Raw genomic sequence first — 25,950 nt, 5'->3', positions numbered from 1 at the left:
TATTTAGAAAAAAAACTTTAAGAGTAACTCGAATCTTTAGAATTTCTCGGAATTATATAAAAATTAATCAATACAAATTAACTATTACTTTGATATAAATTTTAGAACTAAAACTAATTTAACCATATACTTTTCAAATGTTTTTTTTATAAAAAAAACAAAATTTCAAAATAAAAAAGCGATAATTGATCAATGATGGAAAAAAGAGAATGAGGGTGAGGAAGTGTAGGGTTTTAAGGAAGCATATATAGGTTAGAAGTTTTGATTACGCTTAGCATTAACAGGTCTTGAAGAAGGAGGCAATGGCTCGCCTAAGCTCCGATCAGGTCTTGAAGGACAACAATGCCGCCGACCCAACTTCCGTTACCACTCTTCACCTCACTCACAAAGCTCTTTCCGACGTCAGATTCAATAATACCCTTTTGTTTTCTGTTCCCCTTTTCACTTGTAACCACTAAAAATATTAACTTTTTTAACTTTGGAAATTACCCAGATAACGTGTTTGGCCAATTTCGTAAACTTGGAAAAGCTTGACCTCAAGCTCAACAATCTCACTTCTCTTGAGGTTCCTTTTCCTCTATTTTTTTTTTGTTTGAATCAATTTGTATTTTAAAAATATAATTTTTGTCATTTGTGATTGATTTGTTGTGCATGCTGCTACACCAGGGATTGAGATCATGTGTTAATTTAAAGTGGCTATCCGTTGTAGAAAACAAATTAGAAAGCTTGGAAGGAATTCAAGGACTTACGAAGCTCACTGTAAGTACCTCTGGGTTTTATTTTGTTACTTTTTATTTTTATTTTAAACTGTTAATAATATATTCTTTTGTGTGTAGTTTATTTTCTAGTGGCTTAGTTAATAGTAAATTTAGTGGCAACTTGAACGGTGTATGTGTTGTTAATAGCTTTTAGCTTCTTTGGTGCTCTTATTGATGTGTTAGTTGTAAGAACAGTGATACATATCATTTCCTTTTAACAGCTAAAACATGCGGAAAATTTCTTTTTTCTTTCTAGAAATTTGTGTTTTAGATATCTTGGCTCTCCCTAGGACTAGGTTGTTCAAATTGCATTGGAAAAACAATGTTGTAGCCTGTACAGCTGTAGGAATAGCATCATGTAGAGTCTTGAGATTGATATGATTTTAACCTCAACTTCCAAGTATAATGGCATCCCCCCGAGCCATTTGGTTTTGGCAATTACTTTACTTGATTGTAGTTGTGCATCTTGTATGTGTTATTTATATCCTTGCTGAAAAGTGAAAATAGAGGCATGTCCAAGAGTTCAAATATCTAGAATTTGAGATTAAATTTGCAACAATGTGATAAGATCACTATCATTTAAGCTTTTAGAAATAGTGGTGTTTTGCTGAGTTTTTGAAATAATGATTCTTCTGTCTTTTCCTTGATGTGCTCATTTTGTTTGTGCATGCATATGTTTGGATTAATGAATTTATTTCTTGCTAAGTAATCTTCCTAAGATTAGTTCTTCTGATAAAATTCATTGATTTGCATGAGGATTTAGAAGTCACTTTTATATGATTACATGAATCAGGTGCTAAATGCAGGTAAAAATAAGCTTAAATCTATTGATCAGGTCATGTCAGTTGTTAGTCTCCGAGCACTGATTTTGAATGGTGAAACTTCTTAAATGAATCTTTATCTTTTGCTTATATTTTTCTCTTTTTCTGCACTCTTACTTTTCTTTTTGATTTTGACAGAAAATGAGATTTCCTCTATTTGCAAACTTGATCAGCTGAAAGACTTGAACACTCTTGGTATGACTATACCTTGTATTTTTCTTTTAAAAGTTCAGACACTTTCTGTCCCTACCTAGTTTAGGATAAGACTTGGTTGTTGTTTATTATTTTTAATGATGGATATGGGTTGGATGTTGTGCTTCCATCGCGGATCAACAACAGGCTATATTTTACTTTTGATCTAGTTTCTTAGTTATCATCTACTTCTTATTCTTGAAGTAAAGTTTACATGAAAACAAAAGTATAAAAAGCCGACAAACAATTGGGATGAAACAATTTACAAATTGGAAAGTTCTTTCTTGATAGATCCTAATACTTTTTTTAGGATGTTTTGCAGCGCACTTTTCATGTTGAAAAATGCTTTGAAAAATGATCCGCAATTGCCGCCACATCAGCTGCAATTTTCTATATATCAAAAGGATCATGGAGAAACCACAATAGCAACCACACTATATATTTATACAAGGAGCAACTTATGTGATATGAAAGAAGTTTATCTTGACCATTCAATCTTGCTTGATCAAAATTACTTCATTTCTCCACTTATGCTCCCACTAGATATGTTCCCTCTCAATCTACATTGTATATATAGAAACCAATACTGTTCTATATTTTGTGCCTACTTTATGTCTGTTGTTTGTTTGAAATGCATAATTATTTTGGCGAAATAATATCTCATGATGGTTTGAACTTCAATTAGTTGAATATGTATGAGAAAAGTGTACATAAAAAATCTTGAATAATCTTAAAATATCTCTCACTTCTGCAGTTCTATCCAAAAATCCTATACGTAAAATTGGTGAGGCTCTGATGAAGGTGAAATCTATCACAAAGGTAAGAGGTGTCCCAAGATGTTGAGCTCCTTTGGTGCTTATTTCAGTATTGTATTCCTATTGCTCATGATACCTTTCCTGGTTGCAGCTTTCGCTCTCATATTGTGAGCTTCAGGGTATTGGCACTTCACTCAAGTCTTGTGTCGAATTGAGTGAGCTCCGCCTTGCTCACAATGAGATTAAGGTAGGTATGCCTTAAATCTACTGACAATTTGTTTTTGTATATGTATGCTTCTTTCATATTTATTTCATGACTTTCTTGCTTAAGAATTTTGTTGTGTTGTTTATAACTTACTAAAATTTGGATTTCAGTCTCTCCCAGCGGAATTAAAGCTTAATTCAAAGCTCCGGAGTTTAGATTTGGGGAACAATGTGATCACGAGGTGGTCAGAACTAAAGGTTTGGTGTACATATCTGGAGTTTTCACTTTTTTCCAACATTTGATAGTTGTCTAGAATTCACCTTACCATGTAATTTTCATCATGTATTACAACTATAGGTCCTCGAATTGCTCACGAATCTTAGAAATCTTAATCTACAAGGAAATCCTGCTGCCACAGTCAATAAAGTTATGAGAAAGGTGATCCCACTGTGTTTTTTTATTCATATGTGAATTCTCACATGATTATTAAGTTTCATCCCTACTGTGGTTGTAATGTTACAGATTAAGAAAGCACTGTCAAAATTACAGATATTCAATGCTAGACCTGTTGATAAAGATACCGAGAATAAGAAAGGTAGCATAGTTGATGGAACTCGTGATTTTTCAGTAGATCAAAATGAGAATGATCATATTGAAGCTGCTGATGATCTTGACTCAGGGAGAAAATCAAGTAAGAAAAGGAAGAGAACTGTTGATGCATCCAAGAAGGAAGACAGGGTTGTTGATGAGGAAAATAAAGGTCATAAAAAGGATAAGGCAGATAGAAAAAAAGAGAGTCTTATAACTAATGTCGATCCTGGCATGGAGAATAAATCAACTAAGAAAAAGGCAAAAAAGGATGACAAGCCCTTGGACAAGGGATTTGCTCTTGAGGAGAATGTTTCCAAGGTTGAGAAGAAACTAAAGAAGCAACATAAGAATGACGAACAAAGTGAGCTTGATGTTATTGATGATGCAGAAGCTTCATTTGCGGAGCTTTTTAAAATCAATGATGCAGAAAATCTGAATCTTGCTGATGAAATGAAAGCACAGGACAAAGCGCCGAAGGATGTGATGAAATTGGCAGGTGACCCGGTGACCTCATTTGCCAAACATAAGAATGCTAAAATACAGAATATGGAATCTCTATCAGCTCCAGTAGCAGAAATTGGAATGGGAGGACCATCAACATGGGGTGATGAGTTATGATGATATCTTGACATATGCTGATGCATCAAACCTTGTGTGCAAAGGAGTTGAGGATCAATTTTGAGTCTGATTCTGCTGTCAGATTTCGCATTGCATTTGTCGGATGGTTGAGACAAGCTCCTCGGCTATTTTCTACTTCTGAATTCCAGGGTATTTTTGCTATGCTATATAAGCTGGTGGTTATGTTGTTAATTTGTGAATTGCATGTCAGATTTAGGAACTTCCACTCAAACTTTCTTTTTACCCGTTTTTAGTGAGTTTATTGCAATCAGTTCTAATAATTTTCTACATCTTTGCCATTATATTTTATGCCCCGTATCCCTTTTTTTTACTTGACTAATCTGAAATGCAGTTAACAAATGTTATTTTACCTTTCAAAGTGAACTAGCAAAGAGATTTTATGGTTTTTCACTATATAGTTGGTTACAAAAAGATTTTATGAAATAGCTTGTAATATATTTTTTAAAACTTATATATTAAATATCGTAATTATTTGAATGTGGCTTTCATTACATTTATGGTAGATTTTGCTGGTATTATCTATTGTACCACAAACAAAAAATTATAGTGGTCTCTTAAAAACAGTTTATTCGCAAATTTTCCGCTTCCATTCTCCATGTTTCATGATTCATGCCTCTGTTGATCTCAATCATCAATCTTTCGTTGAAAATCATGCAACGTTTAATTAGCTTTCTTTGGAATTGATGCCAAGTCAATCTTCAAAGAAAAAGTCCAATGCAGCAAATATGCAGCCGAAAATGACAATTTCTTTTTGCCTCTTGACTGATTGTTCTTCAAATTCCGTGTTTTTGGGTCTGAATTAGGGTTTGATTCTTTTAAAATTAAGTAGAATTGTTCAACATGATTAAAATCTGTTTAAATTTATTTTAATTGCACTCTAGTTAATTAAAATAAATCTTTAATTTGTACCTTTTTTATTCATTTTTTTAGTTTGCAACACCCAAAGTTTAGAGGAGCTAACTTTCACACTATGCACCGGGTTTTTTTTATTGAACTAACCGCCATTGTCTAATAAACTTTTTATTTATCAATTTATTTACATTTAACTATTTTAAGTATATACATGAAATAAAAAATGAAAATGTTAAATGTATATACTCTAAAATAGTTAAATGTAAATAAATTGATAACTAAAAAGTTAATTAGACAATGCCGGTTGTTCAATAAAAAAAATCGGTATATACTTTAAAATTAAAACACGTGTTTATACTTTAAAGCTGTTTTTTATTTACATTTAAATTAAAACACCTCATAATCAGATCATCTTAATTTTAAATCAACACATTTGCATCTTTAAAAAATTACTCACTTGGTCAAATGAATATCCATATACTTCTCATCATAAGCTGGATTTTGTTGAGCCGGCCATTAATTAATTGGATATTCAAAAGTAAAAACAGAGGTACGTCCATAAGCTACTAGCATCCATTTGCTCTGTCAATTCAAACATCTCGAGTTAGTTGCTTCTACAAACTCGCCCATGTTATGTGCACACGCTCGTAACACAACTTGGAAGAGGACTCGGTAATATGTATATACAAATTATTATTTCTCAAGTTCTAACATTAAAATATAATTTAAATTATTTTTTTATTAAGTATCTTCACTTCCACCTTCAACAAAATACCATAAATGCAATTTTAGTCTGGCTTGACCTTTGACTACAACATCTTTGAGCCTTGGCTGAGACATTTTGGGTCAATCTTGGTTGGAATATTTTTTAACCATCTTTGATTGAGGCATTTTTTACTCACTCAATTAAAGTATTTTTAATTTAATCTGGACTGAGATATGTTTTGTCCATGATATTTTTTACCTATTTTGATCAAAACATCTTTTAATCAATTTTGGTTGAGACATCTTTCAAGTGAAATATCTTTCACTCGACGTTGATTAAGATATCTTGGCTCTTAAGAATAAGTCAGAAAAATTTATCTAGAGTTTCTAAATTATAATTTTTAAACCTATTTGACAACCCTATTTTTTATATATAAAAAAGTGGATTTAAAATATTTATATCAATAATTTTATTTCTGTAAAACAAAATTCATATAAAACAAAAATAATTGAATGATTAGCCATTAGTGTGCATAGTGATTACAGACTTGCTTGGAACAGTATAATTGCTTGTTCCCAGAATGGATACAAGTGATATGATAGCGATAACTGAGATTGAATATTCAGCCAATTAGTAAACAGAGATGAGAGGTGTTTGTTCTTCTACGGTATAGAAATGATATTAGAGATTTGAGAGTTGAGGTGAGTAAAAGTAAACGGTTATTAGTTCCAAGTCTATTTTGATTTTTGCATCATTAAATTTTAAAAGCCATAGCCTATAGGTGTGAACACATGAGAAAAAGGCAAGCCAACAGTGTATTTCAACTTGAACCACTTGCTGCCAATGGTTTATACACCACCGCCAAATCCATCGGATAAGAGGCACACATGCATAAGATCATATCTTCACGTATGTGTTCAAGAGCAAATTTTCTTATTTTAAGAAACTAGAAATAAAAAAATATCCATTCAATAGTACTATAGTGTCATGAATTTGAAAGGAGCAAGCACATAATAATATTCTTCATCAATGATTGAAATATTTTTTTCTTGTTTTGATGAGCACGTTCAAAATATCGTAATAACTAGAAATTAACCACCATGTGTTCCTATCATATCAAGGTCTATATCGCGCGTAATATCGTATCGCTTGTCTTCTAACGCCTTCCAACCTTTATATATGGTGAGTGACGCAACAGCTAGTTGCACCAACAGTGGTGTAATTGACAAAAACAAAACACACTTTAAGTAAAATAAAAACAAATCATTATAATAAAAATAACATAAAATAAAAACATTAAATTTTGTCGTAATGAATCTAGTGGTCATACAGTTACCATAAAAGAGTTTTTACATCGTCATTTATTGGTATATTTTTTCGTAGATTATAATATTTTTTTTATTGAAAATAATCTTATAATCTTAATGGTTGATATAACTTTAAAATTAGTTATTATAAAAATTAAATAATTTATACAATATAATTTATGATTAGATGATATTGTAATTCATAATTTGTTTTCTCATAAAATTATTTAGAAGTCAATATTTATTTAAATTAAAAAGATGATGAGTTACAAGTTAATCTAAATTGGGTTAAAACGCCAGGTTAAAATACCCAGCTTAAAACACAGAGCGAAGCATGGATATAGTTCGTATATATTTTTCATAGATGCCACGTCTTATTACTAATGACGTTTAAACAAGTGAACATCGGTAGATTATACTATAGCATAATTAACTTTCATTGAAAAAAATCATAATCAATGATTTAATTCAAATACTCAATGAAAATCATTTTTATATTATTATCTAACTTTATAATAACATATATGATAAAATTATTGACTTTTATAATAATTATTCTAAAAAATATATACATAATATTTTTTAATTAGTTAACAATGCAATTTTTTTACACGGTCAGTTTATAATTATTTTCTTTAAAATTAATCTCTTTTTAAAGTAAATAGTTCATGCATAAATAATATAAATATTTCTAAGTTATTATTTAATTATAAACTATATTATACAATAAATATATTGAATTTATGATGATTATGTTAAAATTTATATTAACTATAACTTTCAATTAGCTAACAGTATATAGAAATTTAATTTAATTTTTATATTGAGAAGAAGAATAATTAATATAAGCACACGTGCATTACATGTGTTATTGAATAATGTATGCGTGGAAAATTTTGAAGGAATTGAGGTGTTCACTAGGAACGATGATGCAAAATCCATGTAAATGTAATACTGCAGTTTGGTGAATCATTATTCAAAGAAGGGTACAGTGGGGTTCAACAATTTTGGTGGTAGACAAATTAACCACGGCGAAGTAGAAAAAGCTAATGGCTTCACTTAATTAATTTGATTTCTGATCCAAACACCAAACTGGTTCACATTATATTGGAAATGTAATGTTTCAAGGGACGGCTTATTTGTATTGTTCGAAGTTCTATTTTTCATTATTTAGGTTTTGAAAACGGTGATACCTTCATTAATTACTACTTATGATCATGAAATCAATTTTGCCGACCCAACAAAAGTTTACTTATCATCTTTGACTTTTCATTGGTCCACACACCTTAACCTCCGGCCTGAGCCTGGCAGTACTGCCACATTTTCAGAATTTGCCAAACTTTGCAAATCCTGTGTATTGCATGTAGCCAGACTGCAAATACAAAAATAACAGTTGTAATTTGTTTGCTTATTAATTTACACTATTATGTATGTTTTATTAGATTATTATATTCAATGTTGCAAATAGCACTGAATCCCCCCTAAAAGTTGTTGCCAATAATAACAATTTCTATCTTCTTTGTCATTCATAATTTGGGTTATAATAGAACTGTGAGGTGTACAACTTGAATTTTGACACTTGATATTTTCCTTGATCAAGATATTAAATCAGATTATATTGTTTTCACATTTTTCGTCACGTTGAAATATGTGGCCTAGAATAAGGTATGCAATATTCTAATTTCTTTTAGTGATTAAGGATCCATTCTGTATAGAGTAAAATAAATAGAATAAAAATAAATTGATATAAAAATTTTGAATGTAAAAATATAAGTTCTACTCTTTTTTTAGTGTTCAATTAACTTATTTTTACTCATCTTATACTATAACATGAACAAATCTTATAAACTTATAAGTATTTTTTTATCGAAAATATTTGCATTCGAATATGATAGAATTATAGATAATATATAAACTTTTTTTTTCGAATATCTAATATAATTATATATTTAAGATCTAAACTCAAAATTATTAATGGAAGTGCATGTCAGGTGATTCACTCATCAATAGGGAGTTCATGTTAATATAACAATCTAAGAATGTGATATATACTATAAATCTCATAAAAAGAGTTAATTATAATATTAGTGAATAAATTAATTTATATATATTTTCCAAAGTTAAGTTTTATTTTTAATAAAAAAAGTTGTTAAGAAACACATGATAAATGGTTTTACCTATTAAATAGAGTATGTATAATTTAATTATTTGAATAAATATAATTAAAATGATAAAAAATAAATATATTTACAAATTTGAACCTAAGGAAATGATGTGGTGGTTAAAGAGGTGTGTGCCTCTATCTTCTAGCATAATTAATAGAGAATTAACATTCTCGATTGAATATACTAGGGGCCTCGTAGTTTCATTACACCGCGCCTCACAAAAAACTGTTGCAAATTGCAAATTCTATTTTCTTGGGGTTATAAGAGCGCGTGTAAAACGTGATTTTTTGACCCGTGATTTTTTCTCCTTTTATTAAAAAAATATTCAATCAGATTATACAGTTCTTCAAAATCCTTCGTTATGATGAAATTTGTGGTCTTGATGAAGGTATACCAACACTAACTACAAACCAATCTTCATATTGATTACATGTCAATATAACACACTACAAGTATATATAAATCACTATCGAATTTAAGTTTACATTTTTGTAACTGGACAGAAGTTTGCATTTTGTTGATAGTTTAGTAAATGTCCAACTCAGAATAAAATTATGTTTACAGATTTCAACAATGGAATAGTTAAAACAGAACTTGTAAGTTGAGATAAAAAAGAACTATTTAATTATTATAATCTTGATACTATTAGAATGGTTCCAAATTCGAATCTCATAAAAATAGTAATAAAATGGTTTCCTTCTAGATGAAGAGTTGTTTTTTATGAGAAAAGGTTTGTTTGATTAATTAGTATCTACGCTGAGCTTACTAGCAGCCAGTCTGAATTGGTTCCCAGAAGTTGTGAATCCAAATCCTTCCTTGGTCACTACACATCACACACACGTTTCAAGTATATAAATAAAACTCCATTCCTCACCCACCACTCTTCTTTTATGACACCACCCATGGACAATACTTCATTCTCGTCCGACATCACAACCGTCCACCCTGACATCTTTCAATCCCACATCCTTAATCGCCTCGACGGTCCTACTCTCGCCTCCGCCGCTTCCTCCACCTCCCACCTCCGCCGCCTCTGCACAGAACACCACCTCTGGCGTAACATTTCCGCTGCCACGTGGCCTTCTCTCAACGACCCCCTCGCCGCGGCCATTATCACCACCTTCCCCGCCCGCCACCGTTCCATCTTCTCCGACTCCTTCCCCTCCCTCCACCATTCCCCTCCCAATCTCAACCCAACACCACCACCCCCTCCGCCGCCGGAGCTCATCTCTGCCGTGGACCTCTACTACAAGGGTAAACCCGTCTTTTCCCGCGTCATCAAAACCGAAACCCACAAGGGCTGGTTCCTCTGCTCCCCTCTCTGGGTGGACCTCCTCGACCGCAACGAGGTGGTCCCCACTCCCCTCAAATTCGCGCAAACCAACGACGAAAACAAATTGCTCAACCACCTCGATGAGAATCTCACCCTCAGCTGGATCATCATCGACCCGACCCGAAAACGCGCGGCGAACCTCTCCAGCCGCCGCCCCGTCGCCGTGCGGCGCCACTGGCTCACGGCGGAGCTCCAGGTTCTCTACGCCGTGCCCATGGAAACCGTCCAGTGCGTCGTAAAGGTCACGTGCTGCGGGAAGGCCGGTGGCGCGATGCACGTGCGCGAGGTGAGTCTCACCATGGAGGACACCGAGGGGAGGCACGTGATGGGAAAGGACAGTGTTGTAATTTTACAAGACGCGATGGAGAATGGAAAGAGAAAAAAACTTGACGAAGTAGAAGCAAAAGAGAGGTTCGAGAAATTCTCCATTGTGAAGAGAGAGATTAGAGAGAGGAAGATGAGGAGAGACAAGGCAATGGACATGGTTGCCATGTTGGTAGCTTTTGCTGTTTTTGCTCTGCTCTTCTGGTTTATGGCTTTTGCTGTTTGACCAAAACGTTGCCGTTTTCGAATTTTTCTTCAATTAGGTCCTTTACCTACGTAGTAGTGTCTGTGTTTGGACTTTGTGTTGCACTTACGCAAGCTGCTTCAGACGGAAGAGAAGAAAAAAAATATTCAACAAGTAAATAGTAAAAAAAAAGTATAGTTGAAAGTGAGAGAAAAAAAAAAAAAACATACACGACAGGAAAACGTGTGTGTGCTGTTAATTCATTTTTTCTTTTGACCCATACCATGTTACGTTGTTACATAACTCAATTATACAAATTCAATAATTTTATTTATTTATTTTCTTCCAAATCGTGGTTTGTTAACGGTTTTGACTTTTGATGTTTGCACGTTGAAGTTCATGCATTAGTATTTTTATTAAACAATAAGCGCATAACTTCTATGAAAAAATAATGTACTTTTATCATAATTTTTAATAAAAAAATATTCAACATAAAAAATAAAAAAATTATTCATTAATTTAACATAAAATTAATTTTGGTAGTTTTAAATAAAAATATAAACTTTAATATAATTTTTAGTTTTTAAAATAATTTCATTTATCTTTATTCTAATTAATTTGAGACACGATTTAAGTTGAGTGAAAGAGTTTGTTATCCTACAAATTAAGGTTTGAATTTTTATCTATAAAGGTGTCTACATACTTAATTATATATTGAGAAGTATATTCCAAAGAAATTGTATATATAAAAGAAATTAAATAAGTATATACAATTTGAGTAAGGGATACAGGTCTAGTAAAAATATCTAGAAAAAAAAGGATTATGTATTAATAGTATAATTTTTTAAAAATTATTTAATCATAATTTATTATATATGATAAGTTTATTAATTTTTAAAGTTATTATCTTAAAATAATTTAGACAATGATTTTTAATTAAATAATAATATAAAATTATTTTAGAATTTACATTAAACTCATATATATATATATATATATATATATATATATATATATATATTTTCAAATTGTAATTCAGTTACTGAAGAAGAACCTTTGGCTGCTCTTAATGCATGTGCTCTCAATTTTTCATGTTAAATTAGGGGAAAAAAAATAGAAGCTACTAGCTTTAGGAATGACGTATATCCAATATTTCAAGACATAGAGAAAGACACATTTACCAAGTTAAAATCTTCTACAGTTATTCCCAAAGTCTACATTTCAAACCTATGATGCAAGCAAAGGCTAACCTTCACTTTAAGGTATTCTTCTGTTCGTGGTCTAAAAGGTTAGCTTTTTTTGATCGAAAGTTCGTATATCAACAATAAATGACTGAAAATCTATTTTTTAAAGAAAAATTATACTAAAAATTCATATAATAATTCATATATATTAGAAGAATAAGAAAAGAAGAGAACAAAAAAACAGTTAAAATCTATACTATGATGAAGAAAGATAAAAGAAAAAAAAATTATGGTTTAAACTTCAAATATAATTTTTCATTTCTAAAATACAGCTGTAACATATTCCCAATGCTATGTTGAGTTACTACATTGTTTCATAGAATAAATAAGCCCAACTTATTGTTTGAAGGCATTTTTTTTAGATACAGTTGTTTGAATGTAGTGTATCATTAGTTCACTTTAATTAAAAAGTATTTATCTTTCATATTTATATATATAAAAAAAAGCCTCTCTCGATCATGAATCCAAAAAGAAAACAATAACATCACCGTTTTTAGCATACCGAATTGGTATTAAATGTTGGAAGAAATAAATAAGAAACTATGAGCTCCATTCCTTACTAGATACTAGTCAAAGTGTGAGTTGATTAGAACAAAAACAAAAACGGTGGCAGAGAGTGAAAGAGAGTTACAGAGGATATAAAAGTAGTAGAAAGAAGGACCTGAGGTGAGGCCACGTGACAAGATGGAAATGGAACCGAACCTTAGTTACCTCACCTCAGCACCTCACACATTCTTCGCCGACTCTCTCAAAAGCTCTACCACCACGCCACAACCTGCGCCAGCTTGCGTGCCACACGCAACCAAGCAAAGCACAACCACACTTGAACCTCATAAGCGGAGCCACCCCTCCCTGCCCCCAAGGAATAACTCTTCCGACAGCAACCCTGTTCGTTTATAACCATCAACCACCTTAAACCCTGGGTAGCTAGCTTTTTTTTTCATTATTGTGTCGGCAATCGGTTGAGGAAAAAAAAAACAGAGGAGGGTGCAAAAAGCAGGGTGGTGGATGATGGAAGGGGTTTCGAGGGAGGCTCAGATGTCGATTGCTGCTTCGTCCATGTTTCCTGGATTCAGATTCTGCCCTACCGATGAGGAGTTGATTTCTTATTACCTGAGGAAGAAGTTGGAGGGTCATGAGGAGAGTGTTCAAGTCATTTCTGAGGTTGAGCTTTGTAAATACGAGCCTTGGGATTTACCAGGTTAATACTTAATACTATTTCTCTCTCTATTCATTTTTGAATCCTAGCTTTTTCTTCAATGTTTTGGGTGCGACTTCATGCTTCTTCACTTCGATTAGTATTGGCATAATTGGAAGCAGAGTCATAAATTTTGCGCGTAACTCATAAGGTGATACATACTTAAAGACTTGAGTTTTTTCCGATACCCCTCCTTATACCAGTACTATTAGACTTCATGCATAGATAATATGGCAGATTAGTTAATAATAAATTTAGAATAAACTTTGATATCTATCATCTTAGATTTTGGACCTAACTTAGTCTCACGAAAACGGATCTCAAGATGAGAGATACCTAACTAACCTAAGCTAGTCAATTAGTTTTGGCATAATTGAAAGCAGAGTTTCCCAATTGTTGATTAGTTATATAGTTTATGCTGAAAAATAGAAAATGACAATGATGTATGCGGGTGGGTAGGAACCAAATAAAAAATTTTCGACTTTATTCCAATACAAATATTTATGTTTGTGGAGTACTTCCTTCCTTATGCAAGGCTCAAGGTGTGCAGTGGCATTGCATGATTTTGAAGTGGGGCTTCTTATATGGCGCTCATCATGTTGGAACCCTATGTGAAACCCACTCATATGTGACTGAGTTATCCGTATATGATGATTCAAATTGTGTTCAATGTTAAAAATGTTCAAAATTGATTTTACTTCTTGTTAAGTTAGTAAAGAACATGATAATATTATGCTATGCACGAGAAAGAAATAAAAATTAAATTATCCATAAGTTTTCCTACAGATACTTTGCATCTTTCGGTATTCTGACATATTTTTATGTTCCGAAATTACATAAAAGGATCCCAACCGTTTGAAAATTTTGATTATCCTAGCATCCCCTAAGTTCTGGGCAAAAGCAAAGGTGGGACAGTGCTAAAATGTGGTTTAAGCGTATAGGGGTTGTTACATGAAATTACATGATTCAAGCTATATTGTATTAATCTAATATTATATCAAGTAATAACTTTTTGTGTTGTAGCTTCATTGTAGAATTTGATTTAGTTTTGAATAGTTACTGTGAGTTATAGTGTTTGATGCATTATGTTTTGTGACTGGTTGAACATTCAAGAAACATGTATCTCCTTATTTCTTGACTTGTTTTATGCTAAAGTGAAAACAGAACAAGCAGAAAGAAACCAAGATCTGTTGTAGTTTCTGTTTGGCTTTTTGCACTGAAAAACTGAAATGAAATGTTGCTGTTGTCTAATGTTATTCCAGCTTTCTGATATCCATTTTCTAAATAAATATAGAAAACAGAATGTAATTAGAAATTGTTATGCATGCTTAGACCTGCCTTCCATTCAACAAAATTATTGAAACCTTTGACTTACTGATATTGATTTTGAACCAGCCAAATCATTCATTCAGTCAGACAACGAATGGTTCTTCTTCTCTCCCCGCGGAAGAAAGTACCCAAATGGTTCACAAAGTAAAAGAGCAACTGAATGTGGATACTGGAAGGCAACTGGCAAAGAGCGAAATGTAAAGTCAGGTTCCAACATTATAGGAACGAAGCGGACTTTGGTGTTCCACTTAGGGCGTGCACCTAAAGGGGAAAGGACTGAATGGATTATGCACGAGTACTGCATTAATGACAAATCTCAGGTGAGTAATTATTAAATAAGACATGAGACTGATCATATTTTGTGATTTCTAATAAATTTCAATCAATAAAAAAGAGTGTGTTAAAAAACATGTTGCTAACAGTTTTCATTATCTGAATATCTTTTTAATCAAGACAACATAAGTCACATTCATGGATTCTGAGTTGCATGTTTGTTGTATTTTGTAACTGTTAAGTAATGTACTATGTATGTTTCAGGAATCTTTGGTCATTTGTCGCCTCAAGAGGAACACAGAGTTCCGTTTGAGCGATGCTTCGAATAGAGCTTCATCAAGTCAAAGGCATCCGGTGAATTCACATGAAAGTGGTTGTGCTATCTCAGGAGGTGGTATTGATCAAAGGGATGCTTGTGAGCAAGACAAAGAGGTTGGATGTAGCTCCAAGAGGGACAGTAGCAGTTATGGTTCTCCTTCAATGGAGCAAATTGATTCTGTGTCCGAATCGAATCAGCGACCAGTTAACGAAGCTACTTTCACTGAATCTTCAGGTCAACCAAAGGTATACATACTAATACTACTAGATTCAGCTTCTTTGTAGTATTAATTAGTACTGCATTGGATAAAATTGAAATATTTACATGCCCTTGTTATTACATTGTAGGAGGGGTATGAAGAGGATTGTTATGCAGAGATACTAAAGGATGATATCATCAAATTAGATGAATCATCAGTCTTGGTAGAGAGTCACACAAGACCACAGGATCCTACACAGATGCAACCTGCACCACAAGGCACAGCACAACGGAGAATAAGATTAAGGGTTGGGAATTCAAAGCATTCTCGTGCAGTAGTTCGTTTCCCAAGCACAATGCACTCATCAAAGAATACCTTCTTTGCCAGAACAACCAACAGTTTGGTGGTATTAGCTTTCTTCGTTTTCACTTTGATGGTTCTATATTTTTTGTCCTTAGTGAGAGGACAAAAACAAGACAAGTATTGTGGGGAATTTTCGGGTGTAAATCATGATTAGTGCTACACAAAGCGTAGGCAATTTGTTAAACTGCTTCTTTCCTATTAATATGTTGCATTAGCCTTTGAGGTTGCGTGTACAAATTAATGATGGGCTCCTCTGCACCACACGAAATCAGGGAATGTAGTGGAGGTTTGGAAAGGATTGCATATCATAGTTTTTTTTTTCTTCTCAATATATAAATATATATACTCACACGTGGGTAAGAAACCTATCACACATGAAAGCATTTTTTGAGACTGAGAAAAATAAATATTAATTATTATATTTTATTATAAATATTTAAGATTAAAATATATATTCATAATCTATAAAAAAAGCCTATATAAGTTTTTGTCTAGTATAAAAATTATTAGTATAAATTTTAAGATAATTATTATAAAGATTAATGATTTTTTATGGTACATAATAATTTGTAATTAAATGAAATTTACAAGTATTTCATGTATGGTTAAATTTGATTCTCTCACTTTTTTTGTTAAAGGGACTTTATATATAGAGGAAATTAATTTTTTGCGCATCTATCCGATTTAGTATGCAACAAAGATTAAAATGATACTATCAATTTAATATTAACCTGTCAAAAACAAAGAAAAGCTTAATAATTAGGAGTAGCTTAAGTGATTGGCTTTGGATTATTGGAATCAAGTGGCCAAGATTGAAGGTGTTGGAATACGCGTAAATTATGTATAGTGCATACCATACGCACGATTCCTGGTTCCGGCAGCCAGAAGTTTCTTAAACTTGATGATGACGGAATGCTGGGTCTTCAACTCTTGATTGATTCCAATCTTACATTACCTGGTGGTGGTGGGGGCTCAATCTTGTTGGAATTTCTGACATCTTGTTATTTTTTTAGTTTTTAGGATGGTTTAATCAGGAATTGCATGTTCATTTTCTAAATGCCCATTGGCCATTTCGTTCAGAATGCGGATAGATTTGATTTTAAATTAACTTGAATAGCATCATATTTACATTTTTCAATGTATTCTTCTTTACAGAAATATAAAATAAGCAAGGCCTACAGTAAAATGGTTGTCATTAATGCTTACTTCTTTCATACTTTCAACTTTATCTTCTCTCGTTTGATCTTTATAAATTCTATTCTTATTTGTGTTTTATCATATATTTTTTTCCTATAACCAAGAGTGAAAAAGAAAGAGAAATGCAAATACAAGACAGAAATAAAAATTTGTTATAAAAATAAGTTTTGTCAATGTTTTGTATTCTCTATTCCATGCAAAGCTTTTAATAAAAATGTAAAAGTGAGTCAAATAATTAAATCCCCAACTTAACTAGTAAAAATAATTATGCTCAAACTTAATTTATTTAGTTTAACTTGTAAAAATTTAAAGTTTGAACTGAACTTACTAAAAATATGAACCAAGTATGGTTTATTTATTAGTGGAAATATAGGCACTCCAAACTTTTTTTGTATATAATTTTTACCTTTTGAAAACTAATAAGCCCAGCGGTTCAGTTGATAAATAATTGAGTTCTTTAAATTTTTTAATAAAAGTTTGATGTTCTTACCATGTGTATGAAATATCGAAAGTTACAAGGATAAAAAAAACTTTTACCTTTTAAAATTGGATTTAATTATATAAGTAATTGAGTATATTTTTTAAACAACATAATTGACATTAGAGGAGGTTAAAATCGAATAATAAAGAGAAATTTATAATAGTTAAAGGATAAAATTATCTAAATTAAGTGGAGATCAAATAGGCACTTGAGACGCATGTAACCTAAACAAGGGCTTTAGGCTCTCAAAAAAGAAGGCTTTAATTTTTTTTTAAGTACTAATATACCTAAAAAGATTTTATTGTAAAATTATATTTGAAAATAAATTTTAAATAAAATAATAATAATTTTAATAAATTATTTTATGAGTAAATAAAAAGTTCGATTCTTAAATTTGTTTTAAATTTCTTAAGTCTTTGAGCCGTCCTTACAAATATGCTATTCTTCTTTATTACTTCTATAGTTTATAGATATATTCTTGAAGTATTCTTAAATTTATTAATTTAGTATTCAAAATATATTTTTATATTAAAATAACAAAAGTATTTAAAGTTAACTCATTTGATCGTGTATGAGTGGTTAGAATAGGGGCATAGGGTAGCGTTGGGTGCTCCGAACCGTAACGAATCACAGCTTTCATCTTCCAAGTAACTTCCGTAAATGGTTGACAGATACAAGAAAAGTAGAAAGTTGAAAGAGAGGGAAACATCGAGTTTCATTGCTGTTTTAGGGTTACACTTCTTGCCATTGCTGGCTGGTAAAGAATCTCTAAACTGATTTCCGCACTTAGTCACTTGCTTTCTTCACAATTCACTCCACAATTTACTTTTTTCACTTTCCACCAATCGATAATGAATTTAGGGTTTCCTCGCCTCCATCCATCGGTAAGTCTTCTTCTACCCACTGCAAACTCTCAATTGCACACTTCTTTTCTGATAATGATTTCTCTGCGATTCCACGATTCAATTAACCCTAATTTTAGGATTCCACGATTCAATTAACCCTAATTTTAGGAATCTGGAATTGAGACCTAATTGAGTGTGTTCGTGGTTATTTTTTGGTTTTGAATGTTGAGCAGGTGTTTACTCTGTAATTAGGAATCATGTCGAGGCCCATGTTGCTTGTTTTTTTGCTGATTATACTTATAATCACCTCACAGTTCGAGTGGAAGCAGCAGCTTGTGGCCGATGTTGACTCTAACCCCAACTTGCCTCAGAAGCAGCATCAGATTTCTAAGGCTGAAGAAACCGTTAAGGAGAAGGTCTTGTGTTTATGCTTAAATTCAATTCAATTAAATCTCTCTGTTGATATAATCAGTGGCTTGAGTTGCTTGATGTAGCATCTGTTTCTGTGTTGTGTTGTTATTTGGGTCATTTGTCTGCAGTTTTGATTCATGATGCTTTTTTATCCTGCACCTTGCATTAGGTTACATTTTGATTATAAACGAGTAAAGAAAATTTCCCAGAATACCGAGAGAGGTGTTGATGAAGATTATAACAAAGATGGTTTCAGTTTATATGCTTGCTGTCACGGGTATTATATATTTGTTTAGTTGAGTACTTGAGTGTGTATGTGCTTGCTTATATCAGTTATATGTTAGCTTTGACCGTTTCATTTCATTATGCTGTACATGATTTTTACGGTCTCAGTAGGCCAGCTTACAGTGCACAACCATGTTCCTTGGTGGCATGAAGGACAGTGTGGTGTTCACTTTTCGAGAATTGCTTTATGTACTCTTGTTGACTAACTCCCCCCCTCTGGCTCCTTAAAGAATTAAGAATAAAACCCTGAAAACTTAGTTGAGATAGTATGTGTGTCTAGATTTTATAAATTTCTTGAAATCAAGATAAGTGATCTGGGTTTGGTAGCATGTAGGGAACCTTTAATTAAAATAACATATGTAAAATGCTTCTTTTCACTTTTATTATTAATAATAACAATGAGGGAGTGCTATCCAGTTATAGGGAGCTGGAAGCTAAGAACAGATTATATGTATGAAGACAAATGCAGAAAGGAAGTAGTATAGAGAAAGAGAGGGATAACAGAATACTTTCCATGAGCACCCTCTCACTTCCATCCATTTACTTGGCACCTCTTGCTTCACTCAAAATCCCTGTGGTTGGTGTTAGCTGCTTTCCTTTGTGATGTTCTTTTCAATTCCTGAAATCTTGGACCTACAGCCAGCAGTCTTTCCTTGCTAACTAACTATGATTCCACATGTGTCTTGATTTCTGTCATCTTTTGCATATGGCTAAATTTTTGTATAAGTTTTATTTGGATTCATCAGGAGTGCTTAGGTTCTGTTCCATATAATTCTTTTGAAGTAAAACAAGTCATCGTTGTGTGACAGAAAGTTTTTTGCTTAGTTTTATCCTGTATGCCCTTTCTGTGATTTGTTCCCAACTTCCAAGGTTATCATTCTGTCTTAAAGATTTGCATGTTTTTACTTTATACAATTATCACTGGAAATAATTAATTCTAATTAGTTGAACAGACAATCTTTTGATCACATAGCTTTGGCATCTCATTGTCTCAGACAATCTACATTCAGATCATTTATCATTTGAGGGAATATTGGCTTTATAGAGCTATATGCCAATTAAAAAGTTGTCTCACTGTGGGAACAGTGATACATGTATGAACTTGGTTTTGAATGCCTAATTTTAAAAAACTAATGCAATTGTAGAAGTTTTTTAGTTAGTGGTGAATGGAGCATCACATTCATTGGGACATTGCAACCCATCCATTGAATGCTCTAATGTTGATCAATTGTTATGTGAAAGGATTATTATAAAGTAAGCTTGGGAACTGTAATTAATTTCTACTAAGTACTAAAGACATTTAATGTGACACAAGAAATGAGATAGTTTGGTTGTGGCTTATCTACGTTGTGCATAACTAGTGTTATATTTACATACCCCGTCTACAATTTTTCCCCATTTATCATGTTATAATTGCTCTATAATAGAGATTAAGAAGTGATGAGTATTATTTACTGAGAAAAATGGAGCTAAGCTCCCTACAGCAGAGAAATCAACTAGAAACCACAAGAAAAAAAATCCAAAAACAGTATATGTAGGTGCTTATTCTGACACATGCCCTGGAAAAAACTGTTCTTCACACAGAAGACACTTCCCCCAATGCTCAACTTTGATCTTGCACCCATTGAGCGAGCTTCATCGACGTCCCTAGGTCTCCTGAACTATGAAGTCAGACTTCCACTCAGTTTGTCATCCAGACAGCCCAGACATGAATAAGCACCTCTTTGTCAGCTTATCGAAGTGGATTGATGAGCTCAAACTGCTCCTGTACTCATTCACGGATTTTGTTTGCTTCAAACTCATTAATACTTCATGAGTACTGAAATTGATAAACAGTGATCTCTTGAAAGTGATCCATGAGATGCACTCAGTTCTTGTCCCCCCCATTAAAACCAGTTTAGCATCATCCCCTCCAAACAAACCGCAACTGCTGCCACCTTCTCATCATCTGGAATTTGATTAATCTCAATACCCCTCAGCCTGGTATATCCAATAAAAGAACAAATGTCCGCAACTGTCACTCAGTGGTTCACTCCACCTTGCTCAACCTTGCAATAAAATATTCTCCTTCCTTGTCCTATCTCCTCAGTCTTATATCCTGAATGCCACCTGTTCCATTCAGTTATGATTTCTCCCTCTATCTATCTGGTAACTACATTCCCATTTTTCCCATTTCTGTTATCCTCATCATTTGCCACATTCCTCTCATCTCCCACAGAACAAATATTACCATTGGGCATTTGGTTTTGAATTCCCTCTATGCTTATAAATGAATTATGTGCCTATCCCAGAAGTTTAACAGAATTGTCCAATAGGACCATATGCTATTTTAGTCAGTTATTTACTGATGTTTTTCGTGAAATGGATGTTCCTTGCTGCAGATTATTTTAGTGCAAGAGAAGAATATTCGAAGGCTGAATGAGCTAGTGCGGCATCTCCAGGAACAACTGCAGCAGTGTAGAGGACGCAATGGAACAATAAATGGAACTGTAAGCCCTCTAGCTGAGCGGATTCTTGAGCTTGAGCGACAGCAAATTTTAGAGGATTAAGCAAATGCGGCTAGTACGGTAATGAAGTTCGTTGTTATGCTCAAGCTGTGAAGTTGTTCCTTAATTCGGTTGGAGGGAATGTTGTAGAAGATTTGCTCCCTGTCTGATCAATTACGATTTTTAACTCTATCTCATTGAAAAGTGCAGTGTTCTATTGTTAAAAAAGTTGTTGAATGGTATAGAAGCATTATATCTTATACCGGTTAGATCGTTTCTGTAGTTTAACGTTTTCATATTTCTCTCTTGATTTCTAATGCTACCGTCCTTTTGGCACATATAAATAAGGAGATCTTTTGAGTAAACTCTTTGTTTAAATTATTGAGCTTTGTGAAAACGCAAATAATTAGGAAGCCGGAAGACTCACTATGTAAGTCAAAAGGTCACTAATGTAAAACAATCCTTGCCTTGCCTTTGGAAGAATGGAAAGTCGACTAGTTGAATTAGTCTGTAGAAAAACAATAATAAATAATCTAGACCAATTTTATAATGTAAGTACACTATGGATCAAGTTTGTATAGAGAATTAAGGCTAAATTTTGAATGCATTGAAGTGTTTTTCTTTTTCTTCCGGACGGTTATTGGCAAGCTTTTTTTTTCCCTCATACATGAAAAAGTGCATGTTCGGTAAGAGATTGTTTTGGAAAAATAATTGCTTTTTTTTTCCCTCTCAAGAGCCCTCTAAAAAAATGATTATATATTTTTTATAATAAATTAGATCAAACATACACTAAATATTTATCCAATAAGGCAATTAGAGTGCATATTTCAAAAGAAAATAAAAGACCTTTTAGTTAGCATTACATGAATAGTCCAATCTTATAACTGAGCCAGCTATTTCATATAATTAAAACAATATATCAGAATAATACTGCTTAATAATGTAAAAAATAATTTCAAATATATAATTAATTTTAATCTATATTATAAAATAAAATAACAAATTCCCCTTTGAATAAAGTTTTTTTTTTTTATCGTTATCAATTACTCAATCGAAGATTCACTTTGTAAGAAATTATAAGTATCTTTGAGGAAAAATTATACTCAAAACGAGGAAGATTATCATGCACGATAAAAAACTTTTTTCAAGTATAAATGTAAGTAACTATATTTTAGATTTATAATTCGAAGTCACTTATTAAACTGGAAATTCTCGTATTAATTGATCTATATATTCAGTGGTATTCATTTAAAGATTTAAATATAAATTAAAATAGAAATACTCATACTCTTCAATTACAACAACATTAAAATAAATTATAATATGCTTAATTAACTTTTCACTATATTTTTGTAATTGACATTGAACGTATGGTAGGAGCATATGTAGATGGGCTCAATGACCATAAGCTCAAACGGTTGGTCCAACTTAAATTGAGTTAACTTTTGTTTTAGGATAAAAACTAGGGTGGAAAAGTCTAATTACTTTTGCACCGTGTGAAAGAATTTTCAGCTGTCAGATACAAGCTTATAAAAATGAAAGGCATGAATCGAATGTGATAAATTAGTCTCAACCACAGGGGATCTTTTTTATAAAATTCTCAATCACAATAATCATAGGCGACAACAGTAGCATTTTTTCTTCGATCTGTAAACGACGACATCTCCCCGGAGATCCAATGATGATGACAACATATCCATAAAGATCCAGCGACAACGATGACTTTTGTGACTTAAGTAACTTTAACAGCACATTGTTTGAGCCAGAGTTTAAAAGCGAAGTTTGTGTCGTCATAGTCTTGGAGGTGACAGAGGAAGACGAGGTCAACGTTGCGACTGTCGGAGGAGACTGTGGCCATGAAATACCTTTTCAATACTGTTGCTAGAAGCGGCGAGTTACAACATTGTGCACATGGAAAGCCCAAATATAGTTTTTTTTTTTTTTTGTGGGATTTGAGTTTTTTGTCAAAGATATCACAATGCCGGTCACCATTTTTTCTTCGCGACGCCCCTTTTCGTCCTTTAAAGGCAAATGCTAATGGTGATTTAGGCATGAAAAGGAAGCTCCGTAAAAAAAAAAACATTAGTGTAACAACCTATATGTGCTTGCAAAAGATCTCACTATACTTAGATATACGAGATGAGTGCAGTTTGGGGTTTGGCCACGCTTGACCATGAGTGATGCCAACAATGTGGGCAGAACATTAGAGAAGATGAAAACTAAGGAGGACAATGCATTTTAATTTTTTTTATTAATTTAATTTTGTATAAACATGTCCACGCTAATCTACATTAATCTCCAATTATCTTAATCCTTAATTTTAAAAGATGCATATTCTAAGCTCAATATTTATTTTCCAATCACTTACACAGGGTGGGAAAGATGTTTTACTTTCCCACCCTAGTCTTGGTATTGTTTCAGAAGATAGTTTTGTCTCTTGCACACGGTCACATCAGCGCATACACACATAAAAGAAAATTTCTGGTTTTGTATGTGATTCTGACAACCATCACTTCTCTTTTTTTCTATTTTTTTTCCTTATTTAGTTTTACTTTTGTTGATTGTAAATTCGTAAGTGCAGCAATATAATGAAGGCTAGTAGCCTATTTATTTATTCTTCAATCTTGTGTTGTTATTGTCGTAATACTCGCTGCGTCTATAATTTAATTTTAAAATATTCAATACTATTATTCATTTTCATCTTAGCAGGAAAAAAAAAATGATAGATACATAAAGCCAGCCATGGCCAGTATCCAAATCAAATAATTTTGATTTATATTAGTATCTCAAGTGATCCCAAGCGTGTACACATATACACACAGGACACGGACAAATACAAAGCTTAATTGAACTTTAGCTGTATATAACTGTACAACGGCTGCTCGACCTCTCAGATTAACCATTAATTGTCTAAATCATGATAGACAAAACAAATAAAATCAAATAAATGTAAAAAGGAACGTGCCAAAATTACAAATCATAAAATGGTAAATTGTGAAATTACAGTTTGATCATTAGGTAACCTTAAAATGACATGATTTTAGCTTCAAAGACAAAATTCACATTTTTGTGTTGCATTCATATTCATAAAACGTCAAAGGAAAATAAAATATAATCAATGCATTAATTATTCAACTACTAACATTACTAAGATTGTTGGCGCATTAATTTTTCAGTGTAAAAAAACTGTCTAAAACTGTAATACGGAAGCAAATCAATATCTACTCAAAATTGAAAAGGACAATCATGTCAGAAGTACTGTATTGAAAATAAATGTGTATGCCATGGCCTCTCCTTGACATGTTCGAATTATCTGTGTCCAATTATACTGTAGTATTATTTATTTAGCTTTTTTTTTAGTCTACAAATATGGACATAAGACGTCAGATAGAATGGGAATGTTAATTTTTACTGTTTATTTGAGAGGATAAAAAAATAGGAAGGAATAGGGTTTTTTTGGGGTCTCACATACAAAAAATAATTCCCCTAAAATATGGGAAAATGTTTCTTGCATTTAATTTTTTGTTTTAGTTTTTTGAAAATTAAATAATTTTTTAGAACATAAAAAATAGTAAGAAATAATTTTATATTAAGAAGAATAATATATTTGGTTTTCAGGAAGTGATAACAAAAGTCGATTGCTTTCTTCTCTTACCACGGCTATGCCATATTCAACACTTTTACTTTCAAAAGTGGCATATTATAGTCCCTGTTGTATGGACCTAAAATTAGAAGCATTTATATTAGTTTGACAAAGAGAGAAATTTTATTTTTGCCAAAAAAACTGACAGCAGTATTTATGTCAGGTTGCAGTAATTTATTATAAATGGATATGAATATGGAAATAGCAGAACAGGGGACACTTAATAAGTTTATCAGCAGAGCTCATGTATACACACATGTTTTCTGCACCCCGAAACTTTAGCAACCCCCATGGAAGAAATATTCATTTGCTTACACAGTTAAGTACAAAAATGTGGACTTGAAAAATTTCACTTGAAAAGAATGGGTGATGAGAATGGGCTATGACTAGGTTGTATGAGGTTAGTGTCAAGCATAGCTGAAATCTGCTTCTTGTTTCCTGTTTTCTGGAAATGTGGATACCGATAGGGGCGAACGTTGACTGGGGTGGTTTGGGAAAGAAGATGAATATGGTATTGAATGTTTTGTGGGGGAGGCAATTGAGTTGGTTCTGCAAAAATATTAGGATAACAGGCTAGAACAGTGTTTATCAGAGGTGGAATGGGTGTGATTAATGAAGGGGATGAAGGGGGTGAAGATTGAAGCGGAGTGTTGGTGATATGAAACAAGTCGTTTTATTTGATGGGCCGAGGCCGTGGACGGGGTGGAGGGAGCGTCTGCGCTAAGGGTAATGTGTTGGCCCATATGAACGAAAGTCATGGTCAACGTTTGGTAGTTTGTAGTGATTGGACCCAAAAGCTTTAACCATTGGACACCCAAAACAATATCTGCACCACAAAGAGGTAA

At 32.7% G+C, this 25,950-nt stretch overlaps 3 protein-coding genes across 7 annotated transcripts; all 3 read left to right on the top strand.

The window, feature by feature from the left end:
- The first annotated feature begins 211 nt into the window (after positions 1–211).
- LOC100782829 (protein phosphatase 1 regulatory subunit 7-like) lies at positions 212–4,242 on the top strand. 4 transcript variants are annotated; one of them, XM_041007784.1, is made up of 11 exons: positions 212–401; positions 494–565; positions 667–759; positions 1,552–1,633; positions 1,718–1,774; positions 2,526–2,590; positions 2,678–2,773; positions 2,902–2,988; positions 3,089–3,169; positions 3,281–3,326; positions 3,411–4,242. In XM_041007784.1, exons 1-11 carry the CDS (start codon positions 303–305, stop codon positions 3,938–3,940), a joined length of 1,308 nt encoding a protein of 435 aa, XP_040863718.1. In that variant the 5' UTR covers positions 212–302; the 3' UTR covers positions 3,941–4,242.
- A 5,582-nt stretch (positions 4,243–9,824) lies between these two features.
- On the top strand, positions 9,825–11,166 carry LOC100794825 (probable F-box protein At2g36090). Its single transcript, XM_003541916.5, has one exon. The coding sequence runs from the start codon at positions 9,882–9,884 to the stop codon at positions 10,872–10,874; it is 993 nt and encodes a 330-aa protein (XP_003541964.2). The 5' UTR covers positions 9,825–9,881; the 3' UTR covers positions 10,875–11,166.
- A 1,448-nt stretch (positions 11,167–12,614) lies between these two features.
- On the top strand, positions 12,615–21,840 carry LOC100527616 (uncharacterized). 2 transcript variants are annotated; one of them, XM_026124807.2, is made up of 7 exons: positions 12,615–13,277; positions 14,670–14,923; positions 15,141–15,440; positions 15,543–15,910; positions 16,639–16,737; positions 18,528–18,696; positions 21,358–21,744. In XM_026124807.2, exons 1-7 carry the CDS (start codon positions 13,085–13,087, stop codon positions 21,523–21,525), a joined length of 1,551 nt encoding a protein of 516 aa, XP_025980592.1. In that variant the 5' UTR covers positions 12,615–13,084; the 3' UTR covers positions 21,526–21,744. The 2 variants fall into 2 exon arrangements, with proteins under 2 accessions (XP_025980592.1, NP_001234955.1); NM_001248026.3 differs by lacking the exons at positions 12,615–13,277; positions 14,670–14,923; positions 15,141–15,440; positions 15,543–15,910; positions 16,639–16,737 and adding an exon at positions 18,057–18,319 and having other exon boundaries at positions 18,514–18,696; positions 21,358–21,840.
- Positions 21,841–25,950: the final 4,110 nt, after the last annotated feature.

This window comes from Glycine max, chromosome 13 (genome assembly GCF_000004515.6).
Source record: "Glycine max cultivar Williams 82 chromosome 13, Glycine_max_v4.0, whole genome shotgun sequence".
In the NCBI taxonomy this organism is placed as follows: Eukaryota; Viridiplantae; Streptophyta; class Magnoliopsida; order Fabales; family Fabaceae; genus Glycine; species Glycine max.
Note: the sequence above shows the minus strand (reverse complement) of the source record. Positions and strands in the feature narration are given on the sequence as shown.